General features: G+C 45.2%; 1 protein-coding gene and 1 long non-coding RNA gene across 4 annotated transcripts; both read right to left on the reverse strand.

Moving 5' to 3' along the window:
* Positions 1-262: 262 nt before the first annotated feature.
* On the reverse strand, positions 263-1,616 carry LOC115184152 (uncharacterized). Its single transcript, XR_003874205.1, has 2 exons — positions 561-1,616; positions 263-491 (listed from the first exon to the last, which is right to left on the reverse strand). It is a non-coding gene; the product is annotated as an uncharacterized LOC115184152 (long non-coding RNA).
* A 2,314-nt stretch (positions 1,617-3,930) lies between these two features.
* Positions 3,931-13,795, reverse strand: LOC115184149 (glutamate receptor-interacting protein 1). 3 transcript variants are annotated; one of them, XM_029745150.1, is made up of 5 exons: positions 13,556-13,795; positions 12,839-12,874; positions 8,294-8,527; positions 7,125-7,271; positions 3,931-5,861 (listed from the first exon to the last, which is right to left on the reverse strand). In XM_029745150.1, exons 3-5 carry the CDS (start codon positions 8,516-8,518, stop codon positions 5,544-5,546), a joined length of 690 nt encoding a protein of 229 aa, XP_029601010.1. In that variant the 5' UTR covers positions 8,519-8,527; positions 12,839-12,874; positions 13,556-13,795; the 3' UTR covers positions 3,931-5,543. The 3 variants fall into 3 exon arrangements, with proteins under 3 accessions (XP_029601010.1, XP_029601009.1, XP_029601008.1); XM_029745149.1 differs by lacking the exon at positions 12,839-12,874; XM_029745148.1 differs by lacking the exon at positions 13,556-13,795 and having other exon boundaries at positions 12,839-13,526.
* Positions 13,796-14,095: the final 300 nt, after the last annotated feature.

The raw sequence follows: 14,095 nt of genomic DNA on the forward strand, positions 1-14,095 counted from the left end.
CAGCCATGTTGTTTTTCCCCACTCTGTAAATCGCCTCAGCCATGTTGTTTTCCCCACTCTGTAAATCACCTCAGCCATGTTGTTTTCCCCACTCTGTAAATCGCCTCAGCCATGTTGTGTTTTCCCACTCTGTAAATCACCTCAGCCATGTTGTTTTCCCCACTCTGTAAATCACCTCAGCCATGTTGTTTTTCCCACTCTGTAAATCACCTCAGCCATGTTGTGTTTCCCACTCTGTAAATCACCTCAGCCATGTTGTTTTCCCACTCTGTAAATCACCTCAGCCATGTTGTTTTCCCCACTCTGTAAATCACCTCAGCCATGTTGTTTTTCCCCACTCTGTAAATCACCTCAGCCATGTTGTGTTTCCCCACTCTGTAAATCACCTCAGCCATGTTGTTTTCCCCACTCTGTAAATCACCTCAGCCATGTTGTTTTTCCCACTCTGTAAATCACCTCAGCCATGTTGTTTTCCCCACTCTGTAAATCACCTCAGCCATGTTTTTCCCCCACTCTGTAAATCACCTCAGCCATGTTGTTTTCCCCACTCTGTAAATCACCTCAGCCATGTTGTGTTTTCCCCCACTCTGTAAATCATTTTTTATTGTTTCTCTTCTCTCGGCCATACAAAGGTTTACAGCTGGAGGAATTCCCAAAGTTATACATAGACGATAAATATCATGCTACCAAAGTATTAAATTTGTACAAAAATACTTTACAGGTCATAATACCGGTCCATTAGAAATAAAAATACAATTTTTCAGGGACTTAAACAGTGAGTTTGATTCTTTAAATGTATCATACATTGAAAATGGTTGACCCCACTATGGTAATTGGCAGTGTATACTCCAGTATTAACAGAAAATGACCACTCCACCTGAGCTTTTTTTTTTTTAAACTCAAGGTTTCGTCTGCATAAGTCCAAAAGCTTGTTCTCTGTAACGTTGAGGTGAATTGTAAAGAAACTAAGGTGCAAATGTCTGCAATGAACTGTATCTGTGGTTAAATAAACCACTGTTTTTTTGACACAGCGATGGCTTGAGATTCAACTGAACTCTAAAAGACAACAATAGTAGCAGTGACTGAAGTAGTCAAATATTACTGTTGGGCTACTACGGTTGAACTGTGTGTAGTCATTTCAGTAGTTGAGATGTCAGCTATATTCAGTAGCTGAGTATCCAGTGTATTTGATGTCAGCCATTTCAGTATACAGTGCATTTGATGTCAGCCATTTCAGTAGTTAAATATCCAGTGTATTGGGAGTTGTCAATGTATAAATACAGTACTTGACAGTGAACATTTGAGACGACATTGCTTTTCCAACGGTCTCTACGGCGTAAGTGAGAGAGATCGTTGCCTAAATGAGAGATTGAGTGGTTGGTTGTATAGTGGGACGGATAATGCTGTTGTACGTGAGCCATTTCAAAATAGTGAGACCATAGAAATAGAAATCCTAGAATGGGATTTCCCCATTTCAAGTCTGATCTAGTTCTATAAGCAAGAGACAGTGTTGTGTGAGCACTGAAGACAAAGGTGACATCACTCGTCAAAAAGCCACTAGTTTACATGAAGTACACGGTTGGGAATATCTGTTTCGTCACAGCCTGCTTTTGAACAGACCTCTTTTTTCTGGTGTAATAGTTTCTTTTTTATGAAGTAAAAATCTACTGGAATTACATCTTGTTGCCTTACCTTGTTGCCTTACCATTATAGGGTAAGACATTACACTGGAGCCTTCAACATACACCTCGCATCTCTCATCATCATCATCATCAAACAAGTGTCATTTTCTATATTACAAATTCTTTGTTATTATTTGAAGCCTTTTGGGGGGCAAACCTCAGAAAAACAATGAACCATACAAAAACATACTTTAAACAACGCCAGTATCACACAGATTAGCATATTAGTTGATATTTACTCAGGTAGGGTACAGGGGTGGTGGGATACAAAATAGAAAAGCTGTTTTGAATTACTTGGGTTATTTTAGATTTTACCTCATGCTTTTTTTCCCCCCCCCTCCCCTTAAATCAATGGGTCATTTTGATTGGATGGTAGAAAATAAATCATTAACCTTACTATTCAGGGTGCGATATTAAGGTTGATTTGATATCTGGTTGGTTGGCGTTCTTTTCAGAACGTGGTTTTAAAAGGATAAATGACTGCTATAATATGGAAGTAGTTTTTCTAAACCCAGTTTCAGAGCGTTGTTTTAAAAGGATAAATGACTGCTATAATATGGAAGTAGTTTTTCTAAACCCAGTTTCAGAGCGTTGTTTTAAAAGGATAAATGACTGCTATAATATGGAAGTAGTTTTTCTAGACCCAGTTTTATAGGTGACTCTTCCTAAGTAGTAGTTAGTTTCAGGACCGATGAAACTACCTGCAATGTGCTGTCCAATGTTCTGAAGTAGTAGGACTTTCTCTCTGGGGCCTCCCGCGTGGCTCGGCGGTCTAAGGTACTGCATCGCAGGGCTCGAGGCGTCACTACAGACCCGGGTTCCATCCCAGGATGTGTTACAGGCGGCCGTGACCGGGAGACCCATGAGGCGGCACACAATTGGCCCGGCGTTGTCTGGGTTAGGGGAGGGTTTGGCCCGGCGTCGTCTGGGTTAGGGGAGGGTTTGGCCCAGCGTTGTCTGGGTTAGGGGAGGGTTTGGCCCGGCGTCGTCTGGGTTAGGGGAGGGTTTGGCCCAGCGTTGTCTGGGTTAGGGGAGGGTTTGGCCCGGCGTTGTCTGGGTCAGGGGAGGGTTTGGCCCGGCGTTGTCTGGGTTAGGGGAGGGTTTGGCCCAGCGTTGTCTGGGTTAGGGGGAGGGTTTGGCCCGGCGTTGTCTGGGTTAGGGGAGGGTTTGGCCCGGCGTTGTCTGGGTTAGGGGAGGGTTTGGCCCAGCGTTGTCTGGGTTAGGGGAGGGTTTGGCCCGGCGTCGTCTGGGTTAGGGGAGGGTTTGGCCCAGCGTTGTCTGGGTTAGGGGAGGGTTTGGCCCGGCGTCGTCTGGGTTAGGGGAGGGTTTGGCCCGGCGTCGTCTGGGTTAGGGGAGGGTTTGGCCCGGCGTCGTCTAGGTTAGGGGAGGGTTTGGCCCGGCGTCGTCTGGGTTAGGGGAGGGTTTGGCCCAGCGTCGTCTGGGTTAGGGGAGGGTTTGGCCCGGCGTTGTCTGGGTCAGGGGAGGGTTTGGCCCAGCGTTGTCTGGGTTAGGGGAGGGTTTGGCCCAGCGTCGTCTGGGTTAGGGGAGGGTTTGGCCCGGCGTTGTCTGGGTTAGGGGAGGGTTTGGCCCAGCGTTGTCTGGGTTAGGGGAGGGTTTGGCCCGGCAGGGATTTCCTTGTCCCATTGCGCTCTAGCGACTCCTTGTGACGGGTTGGGCGTCTACAAGCTGACTTCGGTTGCCAGTTGTACGGTGTTTCCTCCCACACATTGGTGAGGCTGGCTTCGGGGTTAAGCGAGCAGTGTCTCAACAAGCACTGCGGCTTGCCAGGGTCGTGTTTCGGAGGACGCATGGTTGTCGACCTTCACCTCTCCCTGTACGGGAGTTGCAGCGATGGGGCAAGATTCTAACTACTAATTGGATGTCATAATTAATTTTTTTAAACTCTGTCTCTGGTTCCTGTAACAGCACAGTGTTAGCATACCTATTTCACACATACTGTATGCAAGCAAGTCAGACTCAGGACCACGGAGTCAGTTCTTCCTCCTTGACTAGTGCAGCTGTAAGGAAGCACATTGCATATATTACCTCCTCGTATGGTAAAAAAACCCCATCTCTTCTGCATCTATTTATGAATATAGATCTATGTCCAAATGAAGGATAAGGTGTTTCAGTACCACCACCTTATTATAAGGGAAATGGTGATCCTGTATTCTAGGATTCAGAGAAGTCGCCATTTTGTTTGGGAATTGCAGATTGTATGATTGGTACCATTTTTGTTTCTTTCTAATTGTGTATAGCCTAGATAAAGCTGCTTCTTTATTCTCCTCCCCAAAGCTTTTTAAATCCTTTTCTAAAGGGTTTCATATATTATGCTTCTAGGTCAAGCAGTGAGCTTGGTGACATGCATGGAGAGGAGACGTCACATCACGTCTTGTCTCGGCTGCCAAACGCATTGTGATGAAGCCTAAGGGGACGCCTGACTGTCCTGGTTTCATTTCAACATCCTCCTCCTCAGTCTCGTGTACGAGAGGCAGGACTACAGTTCAGGTTTCAGAAAATAAAGGGACTAACGTTTAAAATATTGTGCTATTTTTTTCAAGTGAAATAGTCTACTTAAAAATCCTTGGGAAGAAGTCAAGACGCAGTACTGATATTTTCTCTGTAAAAACCCTTAGAAATCACTGGGGAGGGACAGAGAGCTAGTGAGACCCAGGTATGACAGATGAAGGGGGACAAGGAGGACAGAGCGAAGCCAAGTGTGAGCGAGAGAGACAAAGAGAGGGAGGGAGGGAAGGACTCCCTATAATAACTAGATAGAGGGTTTGTATCACTCTGGCCTTGTTTCCGTCACGACGCGACACAGCAGTGGTGGGCGCACACAAACATACACATACAGAGTGGCCAGTCCAGCATCACATGTAAACGTTTCAGCAAATGTTATTGTGTTTTCTTTTTTGTTTTAAACAGAACTGTGTTACTGTCTTATTGTCCAGCTGCAGTAATAAAAAGGAGAGGATCGGTCCGATGGCACTATTGTTTCACTTCATCACTGTTATTATTTTTGTCTCAGGTATTTTCCAAGAGGTCAGTGTGGTCGATGTTGCCTCCATCTTTGTAGTTCTTTGTAGTCTTGGGGTAGAGGTGCGTACCGTACTCAATAGTCCCCAGTGTGAGGGAGGAAGAGGAGGAAACCTCTTGTGATTGTGGCTCATGCTCTGGCTCAGAGGAAGGAGTTTAGTTTTGTCAGTGTGCTTTGACTTAGCGGCCCCGGACCCCACTGTCCACCTAGGAACACTGTCTGTCTGTCTGTGTCCTAAATAGCACCCTATTCCCTAGGTAGTGCACTACTTTTAGCCAGAGCTGTGAGGGGTTAGCCTGCAAAGAGGTTCTGGATAGAAGTAGTGCCCTACACATGCAATAGGGCTCCATTTTAGATTGACCCCTGTCTCATCAGAGTGGTTTTCTACAGTAGCACCAGGGGGAGGATAAGTCAGAAGGGAAGGGAAGGGGAGAGAGAGAGAGCCTTGGGCTTTCAGACCTCCACTCTGATATAAGGTCTTAGTGGGACAGATAGACAGACAGACAGACAGACAGAGAGCCTTGGGCCTTCAGACCTCCAGTCTGATATAAGGTCTTAGTGGGACAGATAGACAGACAGACAGAGAGAGCCTTGGGCCTTCAGACCACCACTCTGATATAAGGTCTTAGTGGGACAGATAGACAGACAGACAGAGAGAGCCTTGGGCCTTCAGACCTCCAGTCTGCTATAAGGTCTTAGTGGGACAGATAGACAGACAGACAGAGAGCTTTGGGCCTTCAGACCTCCAGTCTGCTATAAGGTCTTAGTGGGACAGATAGACAGACAGACAGAGAGCTTTGGGCCTTCAGACCTCCAGTCTGCTATAAGGTCTTAGTGGGGTCTCTATCATCTAGCCCAGCCCCGGCCAGCGCCACCCCGATCCCAGTCACCCCGATTCCAGCAGCCATCCTGGATAAGGAATGGTGGTTCTGGGTCGGTGGAGGGCCAGAGAGGCTGTCTCCCGGCTCGGTCCAGTTGATGACAGGCTCCTCGGTGGGTAGCTGGTTCAGTTCTGACTGGGACCCGGTCCTGGAGGAAGCAGGGTTCCTGCTGATCACCAGGTCCAGTTTGTTGCCTGACTCGGCAATCAGAGGGACCACCAGACAGCAGTCGAAGTCTCTGGTCCTCACGTGGTTGATCTGAGAAACCAAAGACAAGGGAAAGAGTTATTTATATTTGGTTTAAAATCTTTGAGGTCCATTGAATTAATGTTTCAACTCAGATGTTACAGAGACAACAAAAGGAAATGACTTGAGTTAGGAGTTTCCAGCTAGCAAGCACAGATTGGAGGTCCGCGGTGGCAAACGTCTGTTTGACCATCATCGGGTGAGCAGAGGTTTGCCACTATGCTGGTTTATATTTGGTTTAAAAGCTTTGGTTGAAAAGCAAAACAAACCAAAAAAGATGTAATATTTGTATTTCCTGAGGCTGAAAGTTTAACTTCAGGCTTTGCCTCAGAGCGGTTTCCTTTCATTTCAGTTAGAAGCCTACAAGACCAATACATCTACTCTGTTCAAACCTTCAGGTAAACAGTTTGTAAACCCAGTCCTGTCCTTCAAACATGAAGACAGATCACTTAAGTTCTCTCCCTCTGCTCCTGTATACAGCTGATTCATATTTACTGATGTACCCTTAAATTACCCCACAATAAACATACAAGCTGAATAATCTATCGTCTTGGCTATTGGAATAAACTGCAGTTCATTTCCTTGAGCATCTTGTGTTTGTGCTTTTAAAACATTGTCAGTGACTTGATCCAATAAAAGTTGAATAACTTCCCAAGATGACTTCCTCCTGTCAGCAGAATAAATTGGAGTTGAGTTCCTTGTTTGTGCTTTTAAAACAACAACAGTGACCTGAGGAAAGCTGATAAGGAACGACAGTCTCTCTCTCTGAGCAGCGAATAATGAGAGAACCTTTCTTTTCATATGCTAATGACACGTTCACTAGATTGATAGCTTCCCTGGAGAGGGATTCATCTATCCATCAATATGAATCTCTCTGCAAAGTCAGCCTCACTTAGACCAGCGGGAAATTAGGCCAATGTTGTGTATCAATTTGGGCCACAAAAAAAAAAATACAAAAATCATTTGAGGTTTTATGAACTGTGTAGATATGCTCTACTTTAGGGAGCTCTAACTGTAACACCCATATCTACTTCCTACCTTTAGCTACATGTAGGAAATACAAACTATTGGAAAGGTCAAATGATTTTTTATCTAAATGTTGAAAGTGCTTGTGGGTGACGGAGAGAAACAACATGGTGCAGTTTGAGGCCGTGTGGAGGAGAGTGATGCGGGCGCTGGAGATGGGGGTGTGAGCAGGTGGGTCTGGGCAGGGTGATGTTGTGGATGTGTGTGTTCTGCATGAGGAAGCATCTGTGCCCACGTGTGTGTGTGTACCTGTAGCAGCCTGTCGTAGGACTTCAGCCCCCCGACCTCTGCAGGTCCCCCTGGGAGGATGTTGTTGACATAGACACCTTTCTCCAGGAGGCCATCCGACACACTGAAGCCAAAGTCTTCAAGGTCCGACTCCTTCAACAGACTCACCTGCACAATCAATCAATAATGTCCTCAACTATCAATCAATCATTTAACCTGGTATAAATAATGCACTTCAATGATAGACTGGATGACAGGCTGTGTCTACTGACAGCATAACATGATTGATAGACTGGATGACAGGCTGTGTCTACTGACAGCATAACATGATTGATAGACTGGATGCCAGGCTGTGTCTACTGACAGCATAACATGATTGATAGACTGGATGACAGGCTGTGTCTACTGACAGCATAACATGATTGATAGACTGGATGACAGGCTGTGTCTACTGACAGCATAACATGATTGATAGACTGGATGACAGGCTGTGTCTACTGACAGCATAACATGATTGATAGACTGGATGACAGGCTGTGTCTACTGACAGCATAACATGATTGATAGACTGGATGACAGGCTGTGTCTACTGACAGCATAACATGATTGATAGACTGGATGACAGGCTGTGTCTACTGACAGCATAACATGATTGATAGACTGGATGACAGGCTGTGTCTACTGACAGCATAACATGATTGATAGACTGGATGACAGGCTGTGTCTACTGACAGCATAACATGATTGATAGACTGGATGACAGGCTGTGTCTACTGACAGCATAACATGATTGATAGACTGGATGACAGGCTGTGTCTACTGACAGCATAACATGATTGATAGACTGGATGACAGGCTGTGTCTACTGACAGCATAACATGATTGATAGACTGGATGACAGGCTGCGTCTACTGACAGCATAACATGATTGATAGACTGGATGACAGGCTGTGTCTACTGACAGCATAACATGATTGATAGACTGGATGACAGGCTGTGTCGACTGACAGCATAACATGATTGATAGACTGGATGACAGGCTGTGTCTGATGAGTAAGATGCGTCAGCCCTTTCTTACCTTCTCAGGGTTTTTAACCCCTCTGACGTTCCATGAAATGAAGTGATGTAAACAGTGTAAAGCAGCAGTACTCTGGCCCTGGAGGGCCTTGGTGGTGTTTTATCATCGTTACCTTGTGCAGCTCCACTGGGGTGGGCGACATGATGTCATTCATCTCCTGTTTCATCTTCCTCATGGCGAAGGCCTTGCGCCCCCCGTCGCTGGGCAGGGTGTTGGAGCGTGAGGACTGGTTGTACTGCGGCCGGGCTGCGCTGCGCTCCTGGAAGCTGGCCTGCCGACCCAGGTGGCTCCTCAGAGGAGCAGGGTCATGGTTCAGACTCAGACTGCTGCCTGACATAATGGTGGCCTGGAGGGGGAGGGGGGGAGGAGACAACGGGGGAGGAGATGGGGGAGGGAGAGAGGGAAGGGAGGAGAGGGGGAGATGGAGAGGAGGGAGGGAGAGAGAGAGAGAAGAGAGAGGGCGAGACGGAGGAGATGAAGGAGGGGGAGGAGAGGGGAAATGAGAGGAGAGAGAGGAAGGGGAGAGGGAAGGGGAGAGGCCAGAGAGGGAGAAAAGGGGTGATGAACTTCCAAAGTGAGATATGAAGTACAAGGTACGCTCATGGACATGAGAATTGTTCCAGGTGTAGAATGTGTTCAAGCAGTATATCAAAGAGAAATGGTTTGATTGTAGAATAATAACATAGAAAGTTCCTGTTAGAAGAGATGGTTGGCTCATCATCATCACGACCCAATAAACAAACAAACAAAGACTGAAAAACTTCAAAACCCAAGACGCCTTGCAGCAACTGTCCCATCATGCTTTGCTCACACCGCCATGCCCATCGCCACATCATCATCATCACCACTCCTCCCTCTGATTGGACAGTAATGAGTGATGTCACTCAAACCTGATGTTTGTGACAAACAAGTGAAACTGAACACTGTTTCACCCAAGCTGATGCATAGAGGTGTTGCAGAAACAGAACGAGTTTGGCAAACAACACACTGTCAGTCTCCATGCACCAAGACACAAGGTACAGCGCTTTGACTCGAAATGGAAGATGTGTGATTCATTCCAACATACAATTTGCCAGTTTTCATGTTGACAAATGCAAAATGCTCTTCACTACTGACATGAATGAACAGACATGTTCATTTACAGCGAATGAGGAGCCACAGGGTATATTCAGTCCAAGTTGAGGTGACATTTAATTCAGTCAAGCCTCTTTGATTTAATGTCTCCAAACTGAAACCATAATTATTTCTCTTCATTCCAAACTAACCTCTGTGATTCACACGGTGTTACTTACTTCCTGCATTGACACTTCATTTCAAGGTTCATTTACAATGTATTGCTGAGCGCCAACACACCTCCAGGCAGCACTACGGATGCATCCCAAATGGCCCACTATTCCCTTCATAGTACAGGGCCCATGTAGTGTATAATATAGGGACTAGGGCCCATGTAGTGGATAATATAGGGACTAGGGCCCATGTAGTGGATAATATAGGGACTAGGGCCCATGTAGTGTATAATATAGGGACTAGGGCCCATGTAGTGGATAATATAGAGAATAGGGCCCATGTAGTGGATAATATAGGGAATAGGGCCCATGTAGTGTATAATATAGGGAATAGGGCCCATGTAGTGTATAATATAGGGAATAGGGCCCATGTAGTGGATAATATAGGGACTAGGGCCCATGTAGTGGATAATATAGGGAATAGGGCCCATGTAGTGTATAATATAGGGACTAGGGCCCATGTAGTGGATAATATAGGGAATAGGGCCATTGTAGTGGATAATATAGGGAATAGGGCCCATGTAGTGTATAATATAGGGACTAGGGCCCATGTAGTGGATAATATAGGGAATAGGGCCCATGTAGTGTATAATATAGGGACTAGGGCCCATGTAGTGGATAATATAGGGAATAGGGCCATTGTAGTGGATAATATAGGGAATAGGGCCCATGTAGTGTATAATATAGGGACTAGGGCCCATGTAGTGGATAATATAGGGAATAGGGCCCATGTAGAGTATAATATAGGGACTAGGGCCCATGTAGTGGATAATATAGGGAATAGGGCCCATGTAGTGTATAATATAGGGAATAGGGCCCATGTAGTGTATAATATAGGGAATAGGGCCCATGTAGTGTATAATATAGGGAATAGGGCCCATGTAGTGTATAATATAGGGAATAGGGCCATTGTAGTGGATAATATAGGGAATAGGGCCCATGTAGTGTATAATATAGGGAATAGGGCCCATGTAGTGTATAATATAGGGAATAGGGCCCATGTAGTGTATAATATAGGGAATAGGGCACATGTAGTGTATAATATAGGGAATAGGGTGCCATGTAGTGTATAATATAGGGAATAGGGCCCATATAGTGTATAATGTAGGGAATAGGGTGCCATGTAGTGTATAATATAGGGAATAGGGCCCATGTAGTGGACAATATAGAGAATAGGGCCAATGTAGTGTATAATATAGGGAATAGGGTGCCATGTAGTGTATAATATAGGGAATAGGGCCCATGTAGTGTATAATATAGGGAATAGGGCCCACGTAGTGGATAATATAGGAAATAGGGCCCACGTAGTGGATAATATAGGGAATAGGGTGCCATGTAGTGTATAATATAGGGAATAGGGCCCATGTAGTGGATAATATAGGGAATAGGGCCCATGTAGTTGATAATATAGGGAATAGGGCCCACGTAGTGTATAATATAGGGAATAGGGCCCACGTAGTGGATAATATAGGGAATAGGGTGCCATGTAGTGTATAATATAGGGAATAGGGCCCATGTAGTGGATAATATAGGGAATAGGGCCCATGTAGTGTATAATATAGGGAATAGGGCCCATGTAGTGGATAATATAGGGAATAGGGCCCATGTAGTGGATAATATAGGGAATAGGGCCCATGTAGTGGATAATATAGGGAATAGGGCCCATGTAGTGTATAATATATTGAATAGGGCGCCATGTAGTGTATAATATAGGGAATAGGGTGCCATGTAGTGTATAATATATTGAATAGGGTGCCATGTAGTGGATAATATAGGGAATAGGGCCCATGTAGTGTATAATATATTGAATAGGGCCCATGTAGTGTATAATATATTGAATAGGGTGCCATGTAGTGGATAATATAGGGAATAGGGTGCCATGTAGTGTATAATATATTGAATAGGGCCCATGTAGTGGATAATATAGGGAATAGGGCCCATGTAGTGTATAATATATTGAATAGGGTGCCATGTAGTGTATAATATAGGGAATAGGGTGCCATGTAGTGTATAATATAGGGAATAGGGCCCATGTAGTGGATAATATAGGGAATAGGGCCCATGTAGTGTATAATATATTGAATAGGGTGCCATGTAGTGTATAATATATTCGCTAGCGAGTCTGACTCACAATCAAGGATATTTCAACCTTGACAAATTCGTTTTACAAAGGGAAAAAATGTGTACGGTTGCCTCTAAGTGAAAATGAACGTTGCATTAAATACACAAGGATATATTTGCAGTTAGATTGTCCTATGTGTCTAGGCTTCCCTTGAGGACAGACCAGGGAGTGTTCAGCCTGTGGTTGGCCGTGGTTCTATAACCAGAGTAGATGGTCCTCTATGGATGTTCGACCATAGAGTCAGGATTTGAATCTATAACCAGGGTAGATGGACCTCTATGGATGTCCGACCATAGAGTCAGGGTTTGAATCTATAACCAGGGTAGATGGACCTCTATGGATGTCCGACCATAGAGTCAGGGTTTGAATCTATAACCAGGGTAGATGGACCTCTATGGATGTCCGACCATAGAGTCAGGGTTTGAATCTATAACCAGGGTAGATGGTCCTCTATGGATGTCCGACCATAGAGTCAGGGTTTGAATCTATAACCAGGGTAGATGGTCCTCTATGGATGTCCGACCATAGAGTCAGGGTTTGAATCTATAACCAGGGGAGATGGTCCTCTATGGATGTCCGACCATAGAGTCAGGGTTTGAATCTATAACCAGGGTAGATGGTCCTCTATGGATGTCCGACCATAGAGTCAGGGTTTGAATCTATAACCAGGGTAGATGGTCCTCTATGGATGTCCGACCATAGAGTCAGGGTTTGAATCTATAACCAGGGTAGATGGACCTCTATGGATGTCCGACCATAGAGTCAGGGTTTGAATGCACCCCCAGGATCTGAGACAAGCTGCTGGTGATCATCAGAGGCTACACAACACCACCCGCAGCCCACTAGCATGAGAGAGAGATAGAGAGAGAGAGAGAGAACAAGAGAGAGAGAGGACAGAGAGAGAGAGAACAAGAGAGAGAGAAAGAGAGAGAGAAAGAGTGACAGAGAGTGAAAAAGAGTGTGCGAAAGAGAGAGAAAGAGAGTGAGAGAGAGAGAGAACAAGAGAGAACAAGAGAGAGAGAACAAGAGAGAGCAAGAGAGAGAGAGAGAGAAAGAGAGTGAAAAAGAGTGTGTGAAAGAGAGAAAAGAAAGAGAGAGAGCGAAAGAGAGAGAGAGAGCGAGAGAGAGAGAGAGATAGAGAGAGAGAGGGGGGGGGGAGGGGGGGGGGTGCCAGCAGTACAGGGACAGCACCAGGGTGCCACAGTGTCAGCTACAAGCAGAGGAAGCCCCAAAAAGGAAAAGGGTGTACCAAGTTTCTCTTATTCAGAAGCCTGTCTGGCTCGTCCTGGAAAGAGAAGGAGTGGTTACACACATCAACAGGAAGTGACATCATGCAATTGAAAAAAGAGAACTCCAAAACAGGAAGTGGAAGGGATGGGGACAGAAGAGGTGAAAGGTGAGAGTTGAGAGCTTTTCTTCACCAATATGTTACTGTATAAGTAAAGCCACTGGTCCAGAAGATACGTAGGTTTGTCAGTGTTGTGTTTGTATTGTACTGTGATGAATGAAACTGTACATGTCCTCAGCCATTTTAAATCTACTGTGATGAATGAAACTGTACATGTCCTCAGCCATTTTAAATCTACTGTGATGAATGAAACTGTACATGTCCTCAGCCATTTTAAATCTACTGTGATGAATGAAACTGTACATGTCCTCAGCCATTTTAAATCTACTGTGATGAATGAAACTGTACATGTCCTCAGCCATTTTAAATCTACTGTGATGAATGAAACTGTACATGTCCTCAGCCATTTTAAATCTACTGTGATGAATGAAACTGTACATGTCCTCAGCCATTTTAAATCTACTGTGATGAATGAAACTGTAGATGCCAGACTGGCCGTAGGTCTCCAGATCTTCCAGGGCCTGAGACCAGAAGTTCTCTTCCTGGTCCGGCTCGGTTAGCATTGTACTGTGATGAATGAAACTGTACATGTATTCAGCCATTTTGGCTCCATGTTACCTCCAGTTCCCTCAGGATGCCAGACTGGCCGCAGGTCTCTAGATCTTCAAGGGCCTGAGACCAGAAGTTCTCTTCCTGGTCCGGCTCGGCCCCGTCATGACCCACAGTGAACCTGGAGGGGGGAAAAGGTCAGAGGTTAACACCCCCAGTCAGCCAATCAGTGAGCAGTCAGGGCAAGCCACCACACTGATGAGGGCTGGTGACCACAACGTGTGGGCAGGGTGTCAATGGGCTGTGCAGGCAGAGAGAGTGGAGCGGTAAGTAGCTAGGTAGCTAGGTAACTAGGTAGGTAGGTAGGTAGGTACATACAGTTGAAGTCGGAAGTTTACATACACTAGGTTGGAGTCATTAAAAATAATTTTTCAACCACTCCACACATTTCTTGTTAAAAAACTATAGTTTTGGCAAGTCAGTTAGGACATCTACTTTGTGCATGACACAAGTCATTTTTCCAACAATTGTTTACAGACAGATTATTTCACTTATAATTCACTGTATCACAATTCCAGTGGGTCAGAAGTTTACATACACTAAGTTGAC

Source organism: Salmo trutta, unplaced genomic scaffold (genome assembly GCF_901001165.1).
Source record: "Salmo trutta unplaced genomic scaffold, fSalTru1.1, whole genome shotgun sequence".
In the NCBI taxonomy this organism is placed as follows: Eukaryota; Metazoa; Chordata; class Actinopteri; order Salmoniformes; family Salmonidae; genus Salmo; species Salmo trutta.

Coding starts and splice junctions, on each gene's coding strand:
- LOC115184149 (XM_029745148.1), bottom strand. CDS start 12,922: ATGATGTCACTTCCTGTTGATGTGTGTAACCACTCCTTCTCTTTCCAG. Junction 8,528..12,838: donor TTCTGAATAAGAGAAACTTG/GTACACCCTTTT, acceptor CTCCCCCTCCAG/GCCACCATTATGTCAGGCAG. Junction 7,272..8,293: donor CCCCAGTGGAGCTGCACAAG/GTAACGATGATA, acceptor TTGATTGTGCAG/GTGAGTCTGTTGAAGGAGTC.